The following is a 21,213-nucleotide window of genomic DNA, read 5'->3' on the forward strand; positions in this document are numbered from 1 at the left end:
AGGATGGTTGAGGGACTGGAGCACCTTCCTTATGAGGAGAGGCTGCAGCGTTTGGGACTCTCTAGTTTGGAGAGGAGACGGCTGAGAGGGGATATGATTGAAGTCTATACAATTATGCATGGGGTAAACCAGGGGGCATCCATTGAAAATGCTAGGGGGAAGAATTGGGACTACCCTGTTTCCCCGAATATAAGACATTCCCGGAAAATAAGACGTTGTAGAGGTTTTGCTGAAGTGCAAAATATAAGGCATCCCCCAAAAGTAAGACGTAGCAAAGTTTTTGTTTGGAAGCATATCCGACAAAGAGAACGCAGAAAAATAAGACATCCCCTGAAAATAAGACATAGCGCATCTTTGGGAGCAAAAATTAATATAAGACACTGTCTTATTTTCGGGGAAGCTCTCTGGTGACTAAAAGGAAAGAGCATTTTTGCATAGCGTGTGAGTTAGTGTTTTAGAATATGCTGCCTTAGGAGGGGGTGGTGGCCACTAACCTGGACAGCTTCAGGAAGGGCTTGGACAGATTGCTGAAGGAGAAGTTGATCTATGGCTACCAATCTTGATCCTCCTTGATCTCAGATTGCAAATGCCTTAGCAGACCAGGTGCTCAGGAGCAGCAGCCGCAGAAGGCCATTGCTTTCACATCCTCCAGGTGAGCTCCCAAAGGCACCTGGTGGGGCCACCCTTGAGACAAGCAGAGTACTGTGAATAGTTGGACTCTGGTGTAGTCAAGCATAAACTTGTTCCTTATATGTTCTTATCTTCCCCTAAGGAGGTCAGATTATTGCAGGGTGAGTAAGATGAACCTCCTAAAATTGGATCCAAACTTTAGAGCAACGCTTCCCTCTGCTTAAAAATAATAATACCAAAACTCTTCCCTGCAAATAGAAAATCAACATAGCAAACAAGACTTGGGGGAGGGTAAAACCTTTTCTTCCTGCGGGGCTAGCTTTCTGTTCAAGGGAACATTCGTAGTCAGACTCCACCACTCACAGTCTGAGGTGATGCCGTCTGTTCTCAGCCTGTGGATCGGGAGTTTTAGATGCACAAAGAAGAAGGCAGGCTTCTGTCCCCAAAGTGTCTACAATCTAAATGTTGGCAATGGGTGACACGGGAGCTGGGAAGAGACGAATGGCAGGAGGGAGAAGGAGAAACGTAGTTTTGTGCTTTGTTTAAACTTGGGAATGCGGATTCAAAGTCAGGTGGGCCCATATCCATGTTCTGGGAGAGAATTCCAGGTCTTTGGGGGGGGGGCAGCAAGAGAGAAAAGGGGGAGTCTTTGAGAGAGCACTTTGAGAGAGCACTTTGTGGAGTGATAGAGTTACACTTGCTTTGAGAGAAGCCTATGAAAGTACTGGGAGATGCCTGCAACTTCAGTGGCAGGTGGGATCCAAAAGGAAATTTTAGTATAGGTTTCCCCATGGTGAATTGCAGTTCAAACAATTAGCATAGCGCCCATGGGGCTGAACAGGCAGACTACGATGGGGAAGTGTTGGGAGCATTTCCAGGGGTGGGAAGCGTTAATAATTTCTCTGTTACTGTAAAAAACTCTTACTGTAAAAAAAAAGTTCCTAATTTCCTGCTGGTATCTTTCTGTCCATAATTTAAACTCATGATAGCAAGTCCTATCCTCTACTGCCAACAGAAACAACTACTTCTCCTCTAATTGACTGCCTGTCAAATACTTAATACTTTCAAATACTTAATTTTGTTTCTAGAAATCAAAAGGAGGAGACTTTCCTTAAACAAGGAACTTTACCGTATTTCTAAAACATGTTTTTAAAACAGCCCAACAGGGAGAATGATCCCGTTTTCTACCTTCGCTAACCAGCCACATAGGAAACAACAGGACTTGATGATTTTTGGACCGAATGGAATTTCTAACGGAAAAGCAGACCCAATTAGCAACCCCCTCTCGGCACACACAAATAATTAGTAACCCACTCTTGGGAACTGGTGAGAACCTGCTGGATCCCACCTCTGCCGGCAAGCGCCATCTTCCCGGGGCATCTATTGGGCTATTTCTGCAAACCCATCGAAGCAGTTCCTTTTTCAAAATCACTGCTTCGTTTACTTCTTTGCCGAGGCCCTGTGGCAAATTTGGGCTTGCCGCTGTATAACGTGATGAAAAAGGCATGAAAACATAGCCCTTTCCTCAGTAGAGCTATGTCTTTATAAAGATATGGGGGAATAGAATAGAAACTCGTTTGTTGTCAACTGATATGAGAAACCTGTGTTTTTATGAGTGTATTATTATTGGTGTGTGAAGTGAGTTGAGCCAGAGTGAGCAGTGAGGTCTTGAAAGGGACTTGATCAAGTTAGAGAAATTGTGATGCTGGTTTCAAACGGTCCGAGAATTGCTAGTCTAGTGGAACCCGCAGTTCTGTCCCATAACGGACTGTACAGACTATACTAAATAATGTGGAGCAGCAGTGGCGTAGGAGGTTAAGAGCTCGTGTATCTAATCAGGAGGAACTGGGTTTGATTCCCCGCTCTGCCGCCTGAGCTGTGGAGGCTTCTCTGGGGAATTCAGATTAGCCCGTGCACTCCCACACACGCCAGCTGGGTGACCTTGGGCTAGTCACAGCTTCTCGGAGCTCTCTCAGCCCCACCTACCTCACAGGGTGTTTGTTGTGAGGGGGGGGGGAATAGCTTGAGAAGATTGTCCATTGCCCCTTTGAGTCTCCTTGCAGGAGAGAAGGGGGGGTATAAATCCAACTCCTCCTCCTCCTCCTCCTCCTCCTCCTCCTCCTCCTCCTCCTCCTCCTCCTCTTCTTCTTCTTCTTCTTCTTCTTCTTCTTCTTCTTCTTCTGTGCCATATTTTTATTGTTCTTTTGCTGCTCAAGGGGTGGACTTCCATTTCCGGTCCTGAGGGCTTAGCCAGGAGGGCCGCCTTCTGATATTCCCATCGTTTTTAAAGGTCAATTGGAGTAACTGGGGGAGGGAGGGAGATTCAGACAGGCGATTGGTGTGAGGGGGAGGGATTCCCTCCATTTTCCTCCTTATGGTTTTGCTGAGCACAAGTATCCTCCCCAGTCAGCTTTTATTATTAACCTTGAAAGGGGGGGAAAAGACCTTCTCTTTGCCTGTCTTTTTCTTTGTCTGGAGCTCGTAACAGAAGTCAGAGGAACATCAAACCTCCCCCTTTCCTCCCCTGCGCCGCCCTGCTGTCAAATTTCTGCTCGGTAGTGGGGTCCTGGGAGCTTCTGGGATGCGGGAAGATTCCAGCCAGAAAAGTCTCCCAACATCTAATCCAGGGGTTTGCAACCTGCGGCTCTCCAGATGTTCATGGACAACAAATCCCATCAGCCCCTGCCAGCATGGCCAATTGGCAAGGGCTGATGGGATTTGAAGTCCATGAACATCTGGAGAGCCGCAGGTTGCATATCCCTGATCTGCTATAAAAGAATCGGAGGATTCCAGAGATACTTGGGGAGGACAGATAAACATTTTACTGTAATTTACAATGCCAATAAAGGCTTTACTACTACTATATCCCTGATCTAATTCGTAGCATTTTGGCTGTACCCAGGAGTTGCTCCGCAAGGGCCGCACGCCCTGTTCTCAACTCTTCCTTAAAACGACCTCACCAGAGTCACTAGTTGATTTGCAGGCTATGAAGTCTGATAACCAAGTCAGTTCTTGGTTTATTGGGGGGGGGGGGGGAAGGTTGCTTCTGCAGGTGTTCTTTTACCAGCCCAGCTGGGTGGTAGCAGTGGCGTAGGAGGTTAAGAGCTCGTGTATCTAATCTGGAGGAACCGGGTTTGATTCCCACCTCTGCCGCCTGAGCTGTGGAGGCTTATCTGGGGAATTCAGATTAGCCTGGGCACTCCCACACACGCCAGCTGGGTGACCTTGGGCTAGTCACAGCTCTATGGAGCTCTCTCAGCCCCACCCACCTCACAGGGTGTTTGTTGTGAGGGGGGAAGGGCAAGGAGATTGTCAGCCCCTTTGAGTCTCCTTATAGGAGAGAAAGGGGGGATATAAATCCAAACTCTTCTCCTTCTTCTAGCAGCAGACGCATAGCTGCCAGGGGGCGTGGCATGGCATCTTGCCCCGGGCTCGTGCCAGTGTGGGGGCGTGGCAGGGGCCCAGGGCACACACGTGATAAGACAGTTCTACCCCATACTGGGAGTAAAGAGCGTGTTTTGTTCAAAAGCCGTGCGGATACACCTGTGTTGTTTGGGAGGCAAAGGTTGCCATCTGAGTGTTATGGGATGGAAATATATTTTGCAGGTAGGCCGGATGTGTAAGTGAGCATATGTGAACCAGACCATATATGTTCTCATGACTGGGGAAATGTTCAGTATTGATAACTTGTGATCAGATGAGTTTTCACAGGGGCTGTGATGTGCCGGCGGTTGCATGTTTGCCCACATGTACAACCGGCAATGGATAAATGCAGGAACCGACCCTTGGGAATCCTGCCTGGGTCCACAGTACGGCAGCCTAAATCCATCTGTTCCTTTTGTTATAAAACCCTCCAGAAAGTGGCTGTTGTGAATTTTCCGGGCAAGGTGACCGTGATCCGTTAGTTTCTTCTTCGGCATTTCGCCTGCATCTACACCTGGCATCTTCAAAGGCATGTCACGGCAGGGACGGAGCGAGGGGGAACCGCGCCCGGTGCACGCGTGCACCCTTCACCCCTCCAAGCCCCCATCCGCCCCTGGAACGCCCCATCCTGCCCCCGGAACACCCCCGCCGGGGCGCGTGCCCGGTGCATCGTGCGTGCACACACCCGTCCCCTTAGCGCTACGCCACTGTGTCCCGGCAAGAGGTGTTTCTCTCTGAGGCACATCTTAATATGACATCCCTCTGAAGACACCAGTCATAGAGGCAGGTGAAACAAAAACTATCAGACCACAGCCACACAGTCTGGAAAACCACACAGTCTGGAAAACCCACAACAGCAGTTGATTCCAGTGTTGACAATCCATGACCCTCCGAAAAGATGTCCTCTCCATACGCGTCTGAAGAAGCGAGCTTTGACTCTTGAATGCTCCACCTGGATCCTAGTCAGACTTCTTCCATTTTATTTGGCTCAAACGTGTCTGTTCCGTTGCCCTGCTGAGCCCGAAAAAGCAAGCACAGCCAGGGGGCTGGAGGTGGGAGGGACTGAAAGCTGATTGATGGCTGGGCTGGCGGAGGGGAAGTGAAGCCATTTTGCTTTACGGGCCAGATTGCATTTAACTGCTGAGCCAACAGCTGGAGGCAAGATCCTTAAAGGTTGCCAGGTTACCTTCAAGGAGGCAAGATCCTTACCTTCAAGGTTAACTTCAGGTTACCTTCAAGGAGGCAAGGTTACCTTCAAGGAGGCAAGATCCTTACCTTCAAGGTTAACTTCAGGTTACCTTCAAGGAGGCAAGATCCTTACCTTCAAGGTTAACTTCAGGTTACCTTCAAGGAGGCAAGGTTACCTTCAAGGAGGCAAGATCCTTACCTTCAAGGTTAACTTCAGGTTACCTTCAAGGAGGCAAGATCCTTACCTTCAAGGTTAACTTCAGGTTACCTTCAAGGAGGCAAGGTTACCTTCAAGGAGGCAAGATCCTTGAAGGTTGCCAGCTCAGCACTGGGAAATTTCTGGAGACTTGGCAGGTGGAGTCTTGGGAGGGAGGGTTTTGGGGAGGGGGGAGGCCTCAGCGGAGTAGAATGCCGTAGAATCCATCTGCCAGAGCAGCCATTTTCTCCAGGGGAACTGCTTTCTCTCACCTGGAAAGTCAGTTATAATCCCAGGATATCTCCAGCCATTCCCCGGAGGTTGGCAACCACGAGGACAGGCCTGCTTTTAGCCGTGATGACTCAATGCAACTGCCATGTTCAGAGGCCCTGTTGAAAAGCAGTCGCTGACCAGTAACATAGCTGCAGGATAAGGTTCCTCTTACCATCCTTGAGGGATATTAAAAGGCACCTGTTTGGCTGCTGTGGAAAAACGGGATGCTTCCTGGGCACATTATTGCCCACAAAGACTGGCCACAGTCTCAGGCAGGAAAAGGTTCTCCGCATTACCTGCTGGCTGGTTGTTTTAACTAGAGATGCCAGGAATTGTACCTGGGACTTTCTGCCTTCCCAGCAGACGCTGGACCACGGAGCCTCAGCCCCTCCCTTTGTGGCTGAGTCACCGGCAGGGCGTGTAGAGAAGTGGCAGAGGTCCCTTCCGCACATGCAAAATAATGCGTTTTCAAACCACTTTCACCACTGTTTGCAAGTGGGTTTTGCCATTCCGCACAGCTTCAAAGAGCACCGAAAGAAGTTCGAAAGTGCGTTATTCTGCATGTGCGGAATGAGCCAGAGAATGATACAGACTCTCCCCATCTCGGTCCTTCATATTTTCCAGTTAAAGGATGTCAGGCATCAAGCGTTAGGGAAGACCTTCTATCTGCTTGAAAGCTGCTGCTGGCCAGAGTAGGTGATACTGAGCTAGATATCTCAGTGTGGCGTCTTCACACATTCGTCTGGTATGGTCTGACCCAGCAGTTTAGCCATGGTAACTAAATTGTCCCCCTCTTCAGAGACCTCTGAATCCCAGGGTTGTTGTGGGGGGGGGTTGGGTTCAGATTTTAGGAAGAATATGACCAGATTAATGAACAATCAATGAAAGTCACAATTCCATTAGGACAGGTGGGACATCTTGATTTCATAGGCTGTACTATGAGTGACACAGAATGAGGAACGGTTTCAGCTGTAATGATGATTTAGAATATCCTATGAATTGTTAAAAACCAGCAGTATTTTTTGTTTGTTTTTCTCATGAGGTTGTGATGGTTGTACTTCCATTAAAGGCAGAGCAGCTTTGAGGCAGATGCAGTGGCGTAGCGCCAAGGGGTCAAGGGGGGGTGCATGATGCACCGGGTGCACGCCAGTGCAAGGGCAAGGCAGGGACGCAGGGACACTCATGCCCCAGGCACAGTTCCCCCTCGCTACGGCTCTGAGCAGGTGAGGGTGGGGAGAAGAAGGCTTACCCACAAATGAACACAAGAAATTTCTGTAACTAACTTGTGTGTTTGTATTTGTGCAAGAAAATATACATTTATGTGTGTGAGAAGAAGAGGGCATTGGAGGAGTGAATGACTCCCTGGGGAAAGAAGCTCTTAATTTTGTTAAGGTACTGTGGTCCCAATCTAGTTATTGATGCAAAAGTCCTGTCAAAATAAATGGACAAAATGTACCATTAAAATTCTTTTGGCTACTCTTCAAAGGACTTAAAAGAAAATCCCATCGAAACAAATGTGTCTTAGAGCCAGCCTCATACAACTGGCTCTGTTGGGAAGGGGTTAGGATTCTGGGCTGAATCATTTCAGACCCCCCCCCCCCTTTGGGAGGGTGTCCTATTTTTACACACTCCCACACACACTTTAAAAATGCCCTTCATGTAGAAGTCTAGCACAGCAGGAAAAGGAGGGAAGTACCCATTTCTCTGAGAGAGCTCAGAAGAACTGTGACTACCCCAAGGTCACCCAGCTGGCGTGTGTTGGAGCGCACAATCTAATGTGAATTCCCCAGATAAGCCTCCACAGCTCAAGCAGCAGAGCAGGGAATCAAACCCAGTTCCTCCAGATTAGAGTACACCTGCTCTTAACCACTACGCCACTGCTGCTCCTAAGTATGCAGTACATACATGTACAATGTATGTACTAGCATTTCTACTTGCCCAGTATTACGACAAAATCATTCTGATTTAGGAAGAATGTGACCAGAGCAGCAGTGGAGTAGGAGGTTAAGAGCTCGTGTATCTAATCTGGAGGAACCAGGTTTGATTCCCAGCTCTGCTGCCTGAGCTGTGGAGGCTTATCTGGGGAATTCAGATTAGCCTGTACACTCCCACCTGCACTCCAGCCTGAAGTGTTTTAGACTAGTCCTGGCTTCTCCGAACTCTCTCAGTCCCCCCTGCCGCACAGGGTGTTTGTTCTTAGGGGGGAAGGGCAAGGAGATTGGCAAGCCCCTTTGAGTCTCCTGCAGGAGAGAAAGGGGGGATATAAATCCAAACTCCTCCTCCTCCTCCTCCTCCTCCTCCTCCTCCTCCTCCTCTTCTTCTTCTTCTTCTTCTTCTTCTTCTTCTGTTTGTGTTACATGCAGGGGAGGTCTTTATGTGTCAGAGGGCTTTCAAAAATCCAACCCCTTTAACCTATGGCCTGGCGTAACACAGTCTAGAAATAGACTTCCTGATCTGTGGATTGACCCTGGCAACCGAATAGGAACCATTTTTATTTAGCAGTAAGCCCCATTCATTTTGATGGGATTTGGAACAGTATTCTGAACATGCGAAATAAGGAAGGTCATGATCCTCAGAGGGACCTTCTTCGGATGAGAAATGTCTGAAAGGGTGCTGCTAGCTGGTTTGCGCATGTGCGGGCAACACTTGACCGTCCTCTGTACTACTCATCATGTCGGTATTATTTTCCCTCTTTTTGCAGGTGGGGCGGGGGGAGGTTTAGTCCCAGCGGTGGCAAGAGGGTTTCAACCCAAGTGTTGGTGGGTCACGGCTTATCCTTTCTTTTAACACAGGGGTCTGCAACCTGCGGCTCTCCAGATGTTCATGGACTACAATTCCCATGCTGGCAGGGGCTGATGGGATTTGTAGTCCACGAACATCTGGAGAGCCGCAGGTTGCAGACCCCTGTTAGTTCTCTGAAGGGCTATTTCCCCCCACATGAGCTCTCTCGGTCCCTAAACCCATCTGGGAAGAGCTGGCCCTGGGAAAAGGTGCTGCCAAAGTCAAAAGGACAAATAGCGGGGCCTTTTCAGCCTCGGCCCCTCTCCAGAAGAACTCACTGGTGACTGGCAGAAGGTTTCCGAAGATACTTCTCTTCAGTCAGACTTTTGAGGGGTCATTCCTGGCTTTAGGACAGATGTTGCTGTCCATTTTTGACGCGGCGGCTGTGGAGTTTCTTTAAAAGAAAAATAGTTTTGATGGTAGGGTGCGATCTTTGCTGTGTTTGTGAACTATTTCAAGGCCCTCTTCGGCCACAGGCTATAATAGAGAGCATTTTGTTACATTCCCCCCCCCACACACACAATTCTGTCCCGTTTGCCACTCGTCCCCCCCCCTCTTGTTTTATCCTCACAACAATTTGATTGTTGGATTTGATTGAGGAACGGTGCCTGAGGCTGCTCAGTGAGACAGAGAGAAATCCGAACCCACCTCTTCCAGCCACCCAATAACAACCCCAAAGATGAATGACCAGTGGTGTAGCACCAAGGGGACAGGGGGCGCGATGCACTGGGCGCGCACCGGTGCGGGAGTGTGGAGGGGCAGGGGCACGGGGCGCATGCATGCCCCGAGCACAGCTTTAAATCCAAATATTTTCCCCCTCAGCATCCCCTTATATAACAGCAACTTGTTTGACCTAACCTGCTTTTAGCAAAATTCTGGATTACACACACACACACACACACACACACACACACACACACACACACACACACACACACACACACACACACACACACACACACGTATCCGATCGGCTTCTTTGGAAACTCAGATCACCAAAGGGGACTCTTTTTATTGGCTCCCAAGAATAAGAATAGAGTGATGTCACTTCCTGTAACTGGGCGTGAAGCTTGCTGTGGTACGAAAATACTCTTCCTGCAAATACCCTCTAGATTGGGAAACAGGATTGTGATCATCAGACTTGGAGGTTGTTTTTTTAAAAGCAAAGCAAAGCAAAAGAGATCTCTAAATTCCTACTCTGAGGAAAGAGAGATTTTCGAATGAAATTAGATCTTCAGTTTGAGGCGGTAGGATGGGGGAATCTTGACTATGGGTAGTAGTGGCAGAATAACTTGCTTTTCCGGGGTACCAGCCTCAAGGTGTGGCCGGGGGGCTATCCTGGAATTACAGCTCATCTCAGGACTACAGATTAGGAAATTGGCCATGCTGGCAGGGGCTGATGGGAATTGTACAGTGGTGGGATCCAAAAATTTTAGTAACAGGTTCCGATGGTGGTGGGATTCAAACTGTGGCGTAGCACCAATGGGGCTGGGCGGGGCATGACGGGGGCGTGACCAGGCATTCCAGGGGCGGGGCATTCCTGGGCGGGGCTGTGGCAAGGACGCAGGGCGCGCTCAGGTGCAGTTCCCCTTTGCCCCGCCTCTAGATTCAAATAATGACTGTTTAAAGTATTCAAAAAGCAATATACCAAAAGGTAGTGTATTATTTCTTTTTTATATAACTATATTGATTGATTTTAAATAATCACATAAGTAAGGAGAGGAACCAAAAACTGTTTACAATTGTTAACATATTACAAACATATCTAATTGTCTATCGCTCTCAACCCCCCAACTAAAACATCCTATATTGCCTACCTCCTTCCCATATTTCCCTCCTTCCCTACTTTCTACTTCCCCTTCAGATTCCTATAACTACTTTATCTATTCCACTTGAAAGAAAACTAACAGGGGGAGAGATCCAAAATCCTTAATCTAAAAGAGTAGTTTAAACTCCTCTCTTTCCAATATAAATTTCAAGGGAAAAAAAGAAAATGAAAAATCTTTACCCATAATACTTTCCCAACCTTTATACTAGTTCGGTGGCCAGTACTGTGGCAGAGACAGGGATCTGCAACCTACGGCTCTCCAGATGTTCATGGACTACAATTCCCATCATCCCCTGCCGGCATGGCCAATTGGTCATGCCATGGCAGGGGTCTGCAACCTATGGCTCTCCAGATGTTCATGGGCTACAATTCCCATCATCCCCTGCCGGCATGGCCAATTGGTCATGCCATGGCAGGGGTCTGCAACCTGTGGTTCTCCAGGCAGAGGCTGATAGGATTTGTAGTCCATGAACATCTGGAGAGTCGCAGGTTGCAGACCCCTGGGCCATGGGAATTGTAGTCCATGAACATCTGGAGCACCATAAGTTGACCACCCCTGCCCTAAGGGATGGGGGGGTGACCAATGAACTCCATCAGTGGTGCTGGGGCACGTGTTCAGAACAGCGACCGCCAACAGATTCGGGGACTCCTGCCCAAGGTTCAACTCTGCGGGGAGGGGCTACGTCGCGGGTGCGGGATGGGGGGGCGAGGGCCCAACCATGGCCAGGGCTTGAGCCCCTCCGTGGGGGGGGGACGCTGGCTGAATGTCCAGGGGGGGATCGGGGCCTTGGGCGCCTGCGGCTCGGAGGCGGAGAATTTGGGGCAGGACAGCCCCCAGACTTGACCTTGGCTGGATCTGGGGATGTTGCTAGGAGCAAAGGTGTCCTCCCCAGAGCCCTGGACCTGACCCAGATCCTCCCTCCTCCTCCTGGCCAGGATCGGTTTACTCACGAGGAGTCACACAACTGCAGCGTCGGAGGCATCCTGGCATCCAAACCCAGCCAAAGGGAGTTCCAGGCAGCCAACTTGGCTTGGAGCCTGAAAGGACTTCTTCAGTTGCGCGGGTCTGACCTGCCTGCGATCCCTTTTTTGAAAGAAAAGCTCTCGGTTGGTCTTTTCCGGGCGACGCAAAGGGAGGCCCTGGCCCCGATCCTGAACTTGCAGGACTCCCTCGGAGGGGGACATCTTTGGCTGATTCCGCATGGGCCAAAAAACAGTGGGAAAACGGTGGGAAACCCTTTTACACCGTTTTAAACCCTTTTACACCGTTTTCACACTGCTGTTTTTGGCCCATGCTGAATCGGCGCGCTCTGCGCACTTTCCTGCCCAGCTCTGCGCTCCCCAAAGCAGTTTGTTTGGGGTTCCCTCCAGGCGAAGGGCGCAAATGCCGGGGACTCGGACCGCTGCTCGCCGGGGCCAGGGGGAATTGACAAAGAACCCAGTGGGGCCTGAAGACACGCACGCACACAGGCTGAGGCAGCGCCGGCCAATTTCTGCGCCCCCCCCCTCTCCGGCCTGCAATCCTCTGGGTTCACCCACCTCCTCCTCCTCCTCTTCCTTCTGCCGCCACCTCCGAGGAAGAGGAAAGGGGCCTGCGGAGAACAAACCCGGCTTCGGCTCTTGCAGGATGGAGAGACGCGACACTCCCAATTACCGGATCGGGCCTTTCACGGGTGGCCCCCAAACAGCTGTTCATAATATTGTTGTTGGGGTTTTTTGCAAGCCTTTATTGGCATAGACAACAGTGCAACAATAATTTTAAAAACGGATGAAAAAGCATATACCATACAGGAAATAAATGTTAGGTTGAAGGAAATCTGCTGGCATTTAGTAATTTCCAGGAGAAAGTCTGCCACTATCATGCAGAGAGAAGGATCAGGATTGTCCAACAAGTAGTGTCATCTAATTAAATCGGGGAGATGGGGTAAACGTAAAGGAGTAAGATTCACATCCTTGGATCTGATTTCCTTGAATCTGAGACAGTGTAGTAGTTGGTGGGCCAGAGATGCAACTGAGCCATCGTTACACGGGCACAATCTTTTAGCCTTTTCTTGCTTGTTAAATCTGCCATGTAACAAGGCAGAAGGGGTTCATAATATGCACGTGTGAAATCCATGCAACCAACCGGGAGGGTGGCAGGGAAAGAGGGAGTTGAGTGGTCACGTCGCCAGACATTCGTTTGCCATTAATAACATTTGCACTGAATTAGACCCCACTTAGACCCCACGCTCGGCCGGGTGGGTGGGTTTGAACCTGTATTTCAATGTGCTGCTTGGCATTGTGAGCTCCGGGAAGGGTGCGCGCGGGGGGGGGGGGGCAAGCCCTGAGCTCCCTGCAGGGTCGCTTTGCAAGGCTGCAGAGGGGGAACCCCCTCCTGCCAAAAACAAAACAAACTCCCCACATTGGCTACCCAAGGAGGCCGAGGGGCTCGCATGGCTCGCTTTCAGGAGCAGCAGTGGCGTAGGAGGTTAAGAGCTCATGTATCTAATCTGGAGGAACCGGGTTTGATTCCCAGCTCTGCCGCCTGAGCTGTGGAGGCTTATCTGGGGAATTCAGATTCGCCTGTGCACTCCCACACACGCCAGCTGGGTGACCTTGGGCTAGTCACAGCTTCTCGGAGCTCTCTCAGCCCCACCCACCTCACAGGGTGTTTGTTGTGAGGGGGGAAGGGCAAGGAGATTGTCAGCCCCTTTGAGTCTCCTACAAGGAGAGAAAGGGGGGATATAAATCCAAACTCTTCTTCTTCTTCTTCTTCTTCATCGAGGCCCCGTCACATGGGGGTGGGCCGGCTGAGAAACTGGGCGGGCGCAGGTCCATTTGGCCTGGGGCAGCTGCAGCAGAAGTGCTGGGTTCGAGTCCAGAAGCATCTTAAAGACCACCCAGAGCAAGGGTGGCCAACCTATAGCCCTCCAGATGTCCATGGACCCTGCCAGCATGGCCAACTGTAGGAATTGTAGCCCATGAACATCTGGGGTGCCATCGGTTGGCCACCCCTGACTCTGGGGCCCCTCCCACACATGCAGAATAATGCACTTTCAATGCACTTTGCAGCTGGATTTGACTGTGCTGAATATCAAAATCCACTTGCAAACCATTGTGAAAGTGGATCGAAAATGCATTATTCTGCCTGTGTGGAAGGGGCCCCAGAGCGTCACCTGCCCTTGGTTAAATAACTGTAGGCAACGAAAAACATCCCCTTTTCCATGGGGCCGCTCCCGGGAATGCAAAGGGTGGCTGGAGCTGTACGCTTTCCATATGGAGATATTTTCCTCCTCCTCGGCTGCCCCCTCTCCTGCAGGGTGGGCCTCCCAGTCGGGGTGGGGGGCCTTCAGGCAGGGCCTTCTTCAGGAATGGGCACAGCAGGACAGTTGTCTGGGCACAGCGGGACAGTTGTCTGGGGACCCCCTGCTCATCTACGCGCGTTGTGACTCGTTGTCAGTTAATAAATAAACACTGTACTATGCTCAACCGTAAACATTTGTTATCGGGAAATGCATTTTTAGCCAAGATAAGGAACAATAGTAATGTTCAATGTATTGTCGAAGGCTTTCACGACCAGATTCAGCTGGTTGTGGTGGGTTTTCAGGGCCGCGTGGCCGTGGTCTGGTGGATCTGGTTCCTAACGTTTCGCCTTCATCTGTGGCTGCCATCTTCAGAGGTGTATCACAGAGGGGAGTCTGTTACGCACTGTGTCCCTGAAGATGCCAGCCACAAATGCAGGCGAAACGTTAGAAACCAGATCCACCAGACCACGGCCACGCGGCCCGGAAAACCCACCACAACCAATATGAATGTTAATTTTGATGTGAATAAGTGGACGTTGCTACGTCCTTTTCAGCCACGCTGGCGCGCCTGTACTATACTGTGCTGAGGGCGAGGGGCTACCTTAGGGGTGGCCAACCTATGGCGCTCCAGATGTTCGTGGACTACAATTCTCATTAGCCCCTGCCACCATGGCCAATTGGCCATGCCATGGCAGGGGTCTGCAACCTGCGGCTCTCCAGGCAGAGGCTGATGGGATTTGTAGTCCATGAACATCTGGAGCGCCATAGATTGGCCACCTCGATCTAGTAGTACTTGCGCACACACACACACACATATCTGGAACTTGTTCAGTCTTTTCCACCCAAACGCCTGCGTGGGTTCGCAGGGCCGGTAAGAGCTTCGGGTGGGGGTGGGGATTATTCACAGGAATCGTATCACCTATCCCCGCACGTGTGAATGTTTGCGGGGGGGGGGGGGGGGGGGTGGGGGGGGGGGGGGGGGGGGGGGGGGGGGGGTGGGGGGGGGGGGGGGTGGGGGGGGGGGCGGGTGGGGGGGGGGGGGGGTGGGGGGGGGGGGGGTGGGGGGGGGGAGGGGGTGGGGGGGGGGGGGGGTGTAGATCGGGGGGGTGGCGGGGGGGGGAGGGGAGGGGGGGGGGGGGGGCGGGGTGGGGGGGAGGGGGTGTGGGGGGGGGGGGGGGGGGGGGGGGGGGGGGGTGGGGAGGTTGGGGCGGGGGCGGGGGGGGGGGGGGGATGGGGGGGGGGGGGGGGGGGGGGGGGGGGGGGTGGGGGGGAGGGGTGGTTTGGGGGGGGGGGGGGGGGGGGGGGGGGGGGTGGGGGGGGGGGGGGGTGGGGGGGGGGGGGGGTGGGGGGGGGGGGGGGTGGGGGGGGGGGGGGGTGGGGGGGGGGGGGGGTGGGGGGGGGGGGGGGTGGGGGGGGGGGGGGGTGGGGGGGGGGGGGGGTGGGGGGGGGGGGGGGTGGGGGGGGGGGGGGGTGGGGGGGGGGGGGGGTGGGGGGGGGGGGGGGTGGGGGGGGGGGGGGGTGGGGGGGGGGGGGGGTGGGGGGGGGGGGGGGTGGGGGGGGGGGGGGGTGGGGGGGGGGGGGGGTGGGGGGGGGGGGGGGTGGGGGGGGGGGGGGGTGGGGGGGGGGGGGGGTGGGGGGGGGGGGGGGTGGGGGGGGGGGGGGGTGGGGGGGGGGGGGGGTGGGGGGGGGGGGGGGTGGGGGGGGGGGGGGGTGGGGGGGGGGGGGGGTGGGGGGGGGGGGGGGTGGGGGGGGGGGGGGGTGGGGGGGGGGGGGGGTGGGGGGGGGGGGGGGTGGGGGGGGGGGGGGGTGGGGGGGGGGGGGGGTGGGGGGGGGGGGGGGTGGGGGGGGGGGGGGGTGGGGGGGGGGGGGGGTGGGGGGGGGGGGGGGTGGGGGGGGGGGGGGGTGGGGGGGGGGGGGGGTGGGGGGGGGGGGGGGTGGGGGGGGGGGGGGGTGGGGGGGGGGGGGGGTGGGGGGGGGGGGGGGTGGGGGGGGGGGGGGGTGGGGGGGGGGGGGGGTGGGGGGGGGGGGGGGTGGGGGGGGGGGGGGGTGGGGGGGGGGGGGGGTGGGGGGGGGGGGGGGTGGGGGGGGGGGGGGGTGGGGGGGGGGGGGGGTGGGGGGGGGGGGGGGTGGGGGGGGGGGGGGGTGGGGGGGGGGGGGGGTGGGGGGGGGGGGGGGTGGGGGGGGGGGGGGGTGGGGGGGGGGGGGGGTGGGGGGGGGGGGGGGTGGGGGGGGGGGGGGGTGGGGGGGGGGGGGGGTGGGGGGGGGGGGGGGTGGGGGGGGGGGGGGGTGGGGGGGGGGGGGGGTGGGGGGGGGGGGGGGTGGGGGGGGGGGGGGGTGGGGGGGGGGGGGGGTGGGGGGGGGGGGGGGTGGGGGGGGGGGGGGGTGGGGGGGGGGGGGGGTGGGGGGGGGGGGGGGTGGGGGGGGGGGGGGGTGGGGGGGGGGGGGGGTGGGGGGGGGGGGGGGTGGGGGGGGGGGGGGGTGGGGGGGGGGGGGGGTGGGGGGGGGGGGGGGTGGGGGGGGGGGGGGGTGGGGGGGGGGGGGGGTGGGGGGGGGGGGGGGTGGGGGGGGGGGGGGGTGGGGGGGGGGGGGGGTGGGGGGGGGGGGGGGTGGGGGGGGGGGGGGGTGGGGGGGGGGGGGGGTGGGGGGGGGGGGGGGTGGGGGGGGGGGGGGGTGGGGGGGGGGGGGGGTGGGGGGGGGGGGGGGTGGGGGGGGGGGGGGGTGGGGGGGGGGGGGGGTGGGGGGGGGGGGGGGTGGGGGGGGGGGGGGGTGGGGGGGGGGGGGGGTGGGGGGGGGGGGGGGTGGGGGGGGGGGGGGGTGGGGGGGGGGGGGGGTGGGGGGGGGGGGGGGTGGGGGGGGGGGGGGGTGGGGGGGGGGGGGGGTGGGGGGGGGGGGGGGTGGGGGGGGGGGGGGGTGGGGGGGGGGGGGGGTGGGGGGGGGGGGGGGTGGGGGGGGGGGGGGGTGGGGGGGGGGGGGGGTGGGGGGGGGGGGGGGTGGGGGGGGGGGGGGGTGGGGGGGGGGGGGGGTGGGGGGGGGGGGGGGTGGGGGGGGGGGGGGGTGGGGGGGGGGGGGGGTGGGGGGGGGGGGGGGTGGGGGGGGGGGGGGGTGGGGGGGGGGGGGGGTGGGGGGGGGGGGGGGTGGGGGGGGGGGGGGGTGGGGGGGGGGGGGGGTGGGGGGGGGGGGGGGTGGGGGGGGGGGGGGGTGGGGGGGGGGGGGGGTGGGGGGGGGGGGGGGTGGGGGGGGGGGGGGGTGGGGGGGGGGGGGGGTGGGGGGGGGGGGGGGTGGGGGGGGGGGGGGGTGGGGGGGGGGGGGGGTGGGGGGGGGGGGGGGTGGGGGGGGGGGGGGGTGGGGGGGGGGGGGGGTGGGGGGGGGGGGGGGTGGGGGGGGGGGGGGGTGGGGGGGGGGGGGGGTGGGGGGGGGGGGGGGTGGGGGGGGGGGGGGGTGGGGGGGGGGGGGGGTGGGGGGGGGGGGGGGTGGGGGGGGGGGGGGGTGGGGGGGGGGGGGGGTGGGGGGGGGGGGGGGTGGGGGGGGGGGGGGGTGGGGGGGGGGGGGGGTGGGGGGGGGGGGGGGTGGGGGGGGGGGGGGGTGGGGGGGGGGGGGGGTGGGGGGGGGGGGGGGTGGGGGGGGGGGGGGGTGGGGGGGGGGGGGGGTGGGGGGGGGGGGGGGTGGGGGGGGGGGGGGGTGGGGGGGGGGGGGGGTGGGGGGGGGGGGGGGTGGGGGGGGGGGGGGGTGGGGGGGGGGGGGGGTGGGGGGGGGGGGGGGTGGGGGGGGGGGGGGGTGGGGGGGGGGGGGGGTGGGGGGGGGGGGGGGTGGGGGGGGGGGGGGGTGGGGGGGGGGGGGGGTGGGGGGGGGGGGGGGTGGGGGGGGGGGGGGGTGGGGGGGGGGGGGGGTGGGGGGGGGGGGGGGTGGGGGGGGGGGGGGGTGGGGGGGGGGGGGGGTGGGGGGGGGGGGGGGTGGGGGGGGGGGGGGGTGGGGGGGGGGGGGGGTGGGGGGGGGGGGGGGTGGGGGGGGGGGGGGGTGGGGGGGGGGGGGGGTGGGGGGGGGGGGGGGTGGGGGGGGGGGGGGGTGGGGGGGGGGGGGGGTGGGGGGGGGGGGGGGTGGGGGGGGGGGGGGGTGGGGGGGGGGGGGGGTGGGGGGGGGGGGGGGTGGGGGGGGGGGGGGGTGGGGGGGGGGGGGGGTGGGGGGGGGGGGGGGTGGGGGGGGGGGGGGGTGGGGGGGGGGGGGGGTGGGGGGGGGGGGGGGTGGGGGGGGGGGGGGGTGGGGGGGGGGGGGGGTGGGGGGGGGGGGGGGTGGGGGGGGGGGGGGGTGGGGGGGGGGGGGGGTGGGGGGGGGGGGGGGTGGGGGGGGGGGGGGGTGGGGGGGGGGGGGGGTGGGGGGGGGGGGGGGTGGGGGGGGGGGGGGGTGGGGGGGGGGGGGGGTGGGGGGGGGGGGGGGTGGGGGGGGGGGGGGGTGGGGGGGGGGGGGGGTGGGGGGGGGGGGGGGTGGGGGGGGGGGGGGGTGGGGGGGGGGGGGGGTGGGGGGGGGGGGGGGTGGGGGGGGGGGGGGGTGGGGGGGGGGGGGGGTGGGGGGGGGGGGGGGTGGGGGGGGGGGGGGGTGGGGGGGGGGGGGGGTGGGGGGGGGGGGGGGTGGGGGGGGGGGGGGGTGGGGGGGGGGGGGGGTGGGGGGGGGGGGGGGTGGGGGGGGGGGGGGGTGGGGGGGGGGGGGGGTGGGGGGGGGGGGGGGTGGGGGGGGGGGGGGGTGGGGGGGGGGGGGGGTGGGGGGGGGGGGGGGTGGGGGGGGGGGGGGGTGGGGGGGGGGGGGGGTGGGGGGGGGGGGGGGTGGGGGGGGGGGGGGGTGGGGGGGGGGGGGGGTGGGGGGGGGGGGGGGTGGGGGGGGGGGGGGGTGGGGGGGGGGGGGGGTGGGGGGGGGGGGGGGTGGGGGGGGGGGGGGGTGGGGGGGGGGGGGGGTGGGGGGGGGGGGGGGTGGGGGGGGGGGGGGGTGGGGGGGGGGGGGGGTGGGGGGGGGGGGGGGTGGGGGGGGGGGGGGGTGGGGGGGGGGGGGGGTGGGGGGGGGGGGGGGTGGGGGGGGGGGGGGGTGGGGGGGGGGGGGGGTGGGGGGGGGGGGGGGTGGGGGGGGGGGGGGGTGGGGGGGGGGGGGGGTGGGGGGGGGGGGGGGTGGGGGGGGGGGGGGGTGGGGGGGGGGGGGGGTGGGGGGGGGGGGGGGTGGGGGGGGGGGGGGGTGGGGGGGGGGGGGGGTGGGGGGGGGGGGGGGTGGGGGGGGGGGGGGGTGGGGGGGGGGGGGGGTGGGGGGGGGGGGGGGTGGGGGGGGGGGGGGGTGGGGGGGGGGGGGGGTGGGGGGGGGGGGGGGTGGGGGGGGGGGGGGGTGGGGGGGGGGGGGGGTGGGGGGGGGGGGGGGTGGGGGGGGGGGGGGGTGGGGGGGGGGGGGGGTGGGGGGGGGGGGGGGTGGGGGGGGGGGGGGGTGGGGGGGGGGGGGGGTGGGGGGGGGGGGGGGTGGGGGGGGGGGGGGGTGGGGGGGGGGGGGGGTGGGGGGGGGGGGGGGTGGGGGGGGGGGGGGGTGGGGGGGGGGGGGGGTGGGGGGGGGGGGGGGTGGGGGGGGGGGGGGGTGGGGGGGGGGGGGGGTGGGGGGGGGGGGGGGTGGGGGGGGGGGGGGGTGGGGGGGGGGGGGGGTGGGGGGGGGGGGGGGTGGGGGGGGGGGGGGGTGGGGGGGGGGGGGGGTGGGGGGGGGGGGGGGTGGGGGGGGGGGGGGGTGGGGGGGGGGGGGGGTGGGGGGGGGGGGGGGTGGGGGGGGGGGGGGGTGGGGGGGGGGGGGGGTGGGGGGGGGGGGGGGTGGGGGGGGGGGGGGGTGGGGGGGGGGGGGGGTGGGGGGGGGGGGGGGTGGGGGGGGGGGGGGGTGGGGGGGGGGGGGGGTGGGGGGGGGGGGGGGTGGGGGGGGGGGGGGGTGGGGGGGGGGGGGGGTGGGGGGGGGGGGGGGTGGGGGGGGGGGGGGGTGGGGGGGGGGGGGGGTGGGGGGGGGGGGGGGTGGGGGGGGGGGGGGGTGGGGGGGGGGGGGGGTGGGGGGGGGGGGGGGTGGGGGGGGGGGGGGGTGGGGGGGGGGGGGGGTGGGGGGGGGGGGGGGTGGGGGGGGGGGGGGGTGGGGGGGGGGGGGGGTGGGGGGGGGGGGGGGTGGGGGGGGGGGGGGGTGGGGGGGGGGGGGGGTGGGGGGGGGGGGGGGTGGGGGGGGGGGGGGGTGGGGGGGGGGGGGGGTGGGGGGGGGGGGGGGTGGGGGGGGGGGGGGGTGGGGGGGGGGGGGGGTGGGGGGGGGGGGGGGTGGGGGGGGGGGGGGGTGGGGGGGGGGGGGGGTGGGGGGGGGGGGGGGTGGGGGGGGGGGGGGGTGGGGGGGGGGGGGGGTGGGGGGGGGGGGGGGTGGGGGGGGGGGGGGGTGGGGGGGGGGGGGGGTGGGGGGGGGGGGGGGTGGGGGGGGGGGGGGGTGGGGGGGGGGGGGGGTGGGGGGGGGGGGGGGTGGGGGGGGGGGGGGGTGGGGGGGGGGGGGGGTGGGGGGGGGGGGGGGTGGGGGGGGGGGGGGGTGGGGGGGGGGGGGGGTGGGGGGGGGGGGGGGTGGGGGGGGGGGGGGGTGGGGGGGGGGGGGGGTGGGGGGGGGGGGGGGTGGGGGGGGGGGGGGGTGGGGGGGGGGGGGGGTGGGGGGGGGGGGGGGTGGGGGGGGGGGGGGGTGGGGGGGGGGGGGGGTGGGGGGGGGGGGGGGTGGGGGGGGGGGGGGGTGGGGGGGGGGGGGGGTGGGGGGGGGGGGGGGTGGGGGGGGGGGGGGGTGGGGGGGGGGGGGGGTGGGGGGGGGGGGGGGTGGGGGGGGGGGGGGGTGGGGGGGGGGGGGGGTGGGGGGGGGGGGGGGTGGGGGGGGGGGGGGGTGGGGGGGGGGGGGGGTGGGGGGGGGGGGGGGTGGGGGGGGGGGGGGGTGGGGGGGGGGGGGGGTGGGGGGGGGGGGGGGTGGGGGGGGGGGGGGGTGGGGGGGGGGGGGGGTGGGGGGGGGGGGGGGTGGGGGGGGGGGGGGGTGGGGGGGGGGGGGGGTGGGGGGGGGGGGGGGTGGGGGGGGGGGGGGGTGGGGGGGGGGGGGGGTGGGGGGGGGGGGGGGTGGGGGGGGGGGGGGGTGGGGGGGGGGGGGGGTGGGGGGGGGGGGGGGTGGGGGGGGGGGGGGGTGGGGGGGGGGGGGGGTGGGGGGGGGGGGGGGTGGGGGGGGGGGGGGGTGGGGGGGGGGGGGGGTGGGGGGGGGGGGGGGTGGGGGGGGGGGGGGGTGGGGGGGGGGGGGGGTGGGGGGGGGGGGGGGTGGGGGGGGGGGGGGGTGGGGGGGGGGGGGGGTGGGGGGGGGGGGGGGTGGGGGGGGGGGGGGGTGGGGGGGGGGGGGGGTGGGGGGGGGGGGGGGTGGGGGGGGGGGGGGGTGGGGGGGGGGGGGGGTGGGGGGGGGGGGGGGTGGGGGGGGGGGGGGGTGGGGGGGGGGGGGGGTGGGGGGGGGGGGGGGTGGGGGGGGGGGGGGGTGGGGGGGGGGGGGGGTGGGGGGGGGGGGGGGTGGGGGGGGGGGGGGGTGGGGGGGGGGGGGGGTGGGGGGGGGGGGGGGTGGGGGGGGGG

The 21,213-nt window shown here is 63.9% G+C and overlaps 1 protein-coding gene across 1 annotated transcript in view; it reads left to right on the forward strand.

Annotated features, from left to right (window-relative positions):
• The window catches only part of LHX1 (LIM homeobox 1), a gene marked incomplete at its 5' end in the record, with an annotated part of 52,307 nt that overhangs the window by 20,109 nt on the left and 10,985 nt on the right, over positions 1 to 21,213 (forward strand). The window contains 3 exons of the mRNA XM_048482777.1: positions 6,335 to 6,402; positions 11,192 to 11,426; positions 11,691 to 11,760. Coding sequence (XP_048338734.1) covers positions 6,335 to 6,402; positions 11,192 to 11,426; positions 11,691 to 11,760 — 373 coding nt within the window. The remainder of the gene's footprint in view (positions 1 to 6,334; positions 6,403 to 11,191; positions 11,427 to 11,690; positions 11,761 to 21,213) is intronic.

This window comes from Sphaerodactylus townsendi, unplaced genomic scaffold, assembly GCF_021028975.2.
Source record: "Sphaerodactylus townsendi isolate TG3544 unplaced genomic scaffold, MPM_Stown_v2.3 scaffold_22, whole genome shotgun sequence".
NCBI classification, from domain to species: Eukaryota; Metazoa; Chordata; class Lepidosauria; order Squamata; family Sphaerodactylidae; genus Sphaerodactylus; species Sphaerodactylus townsendi.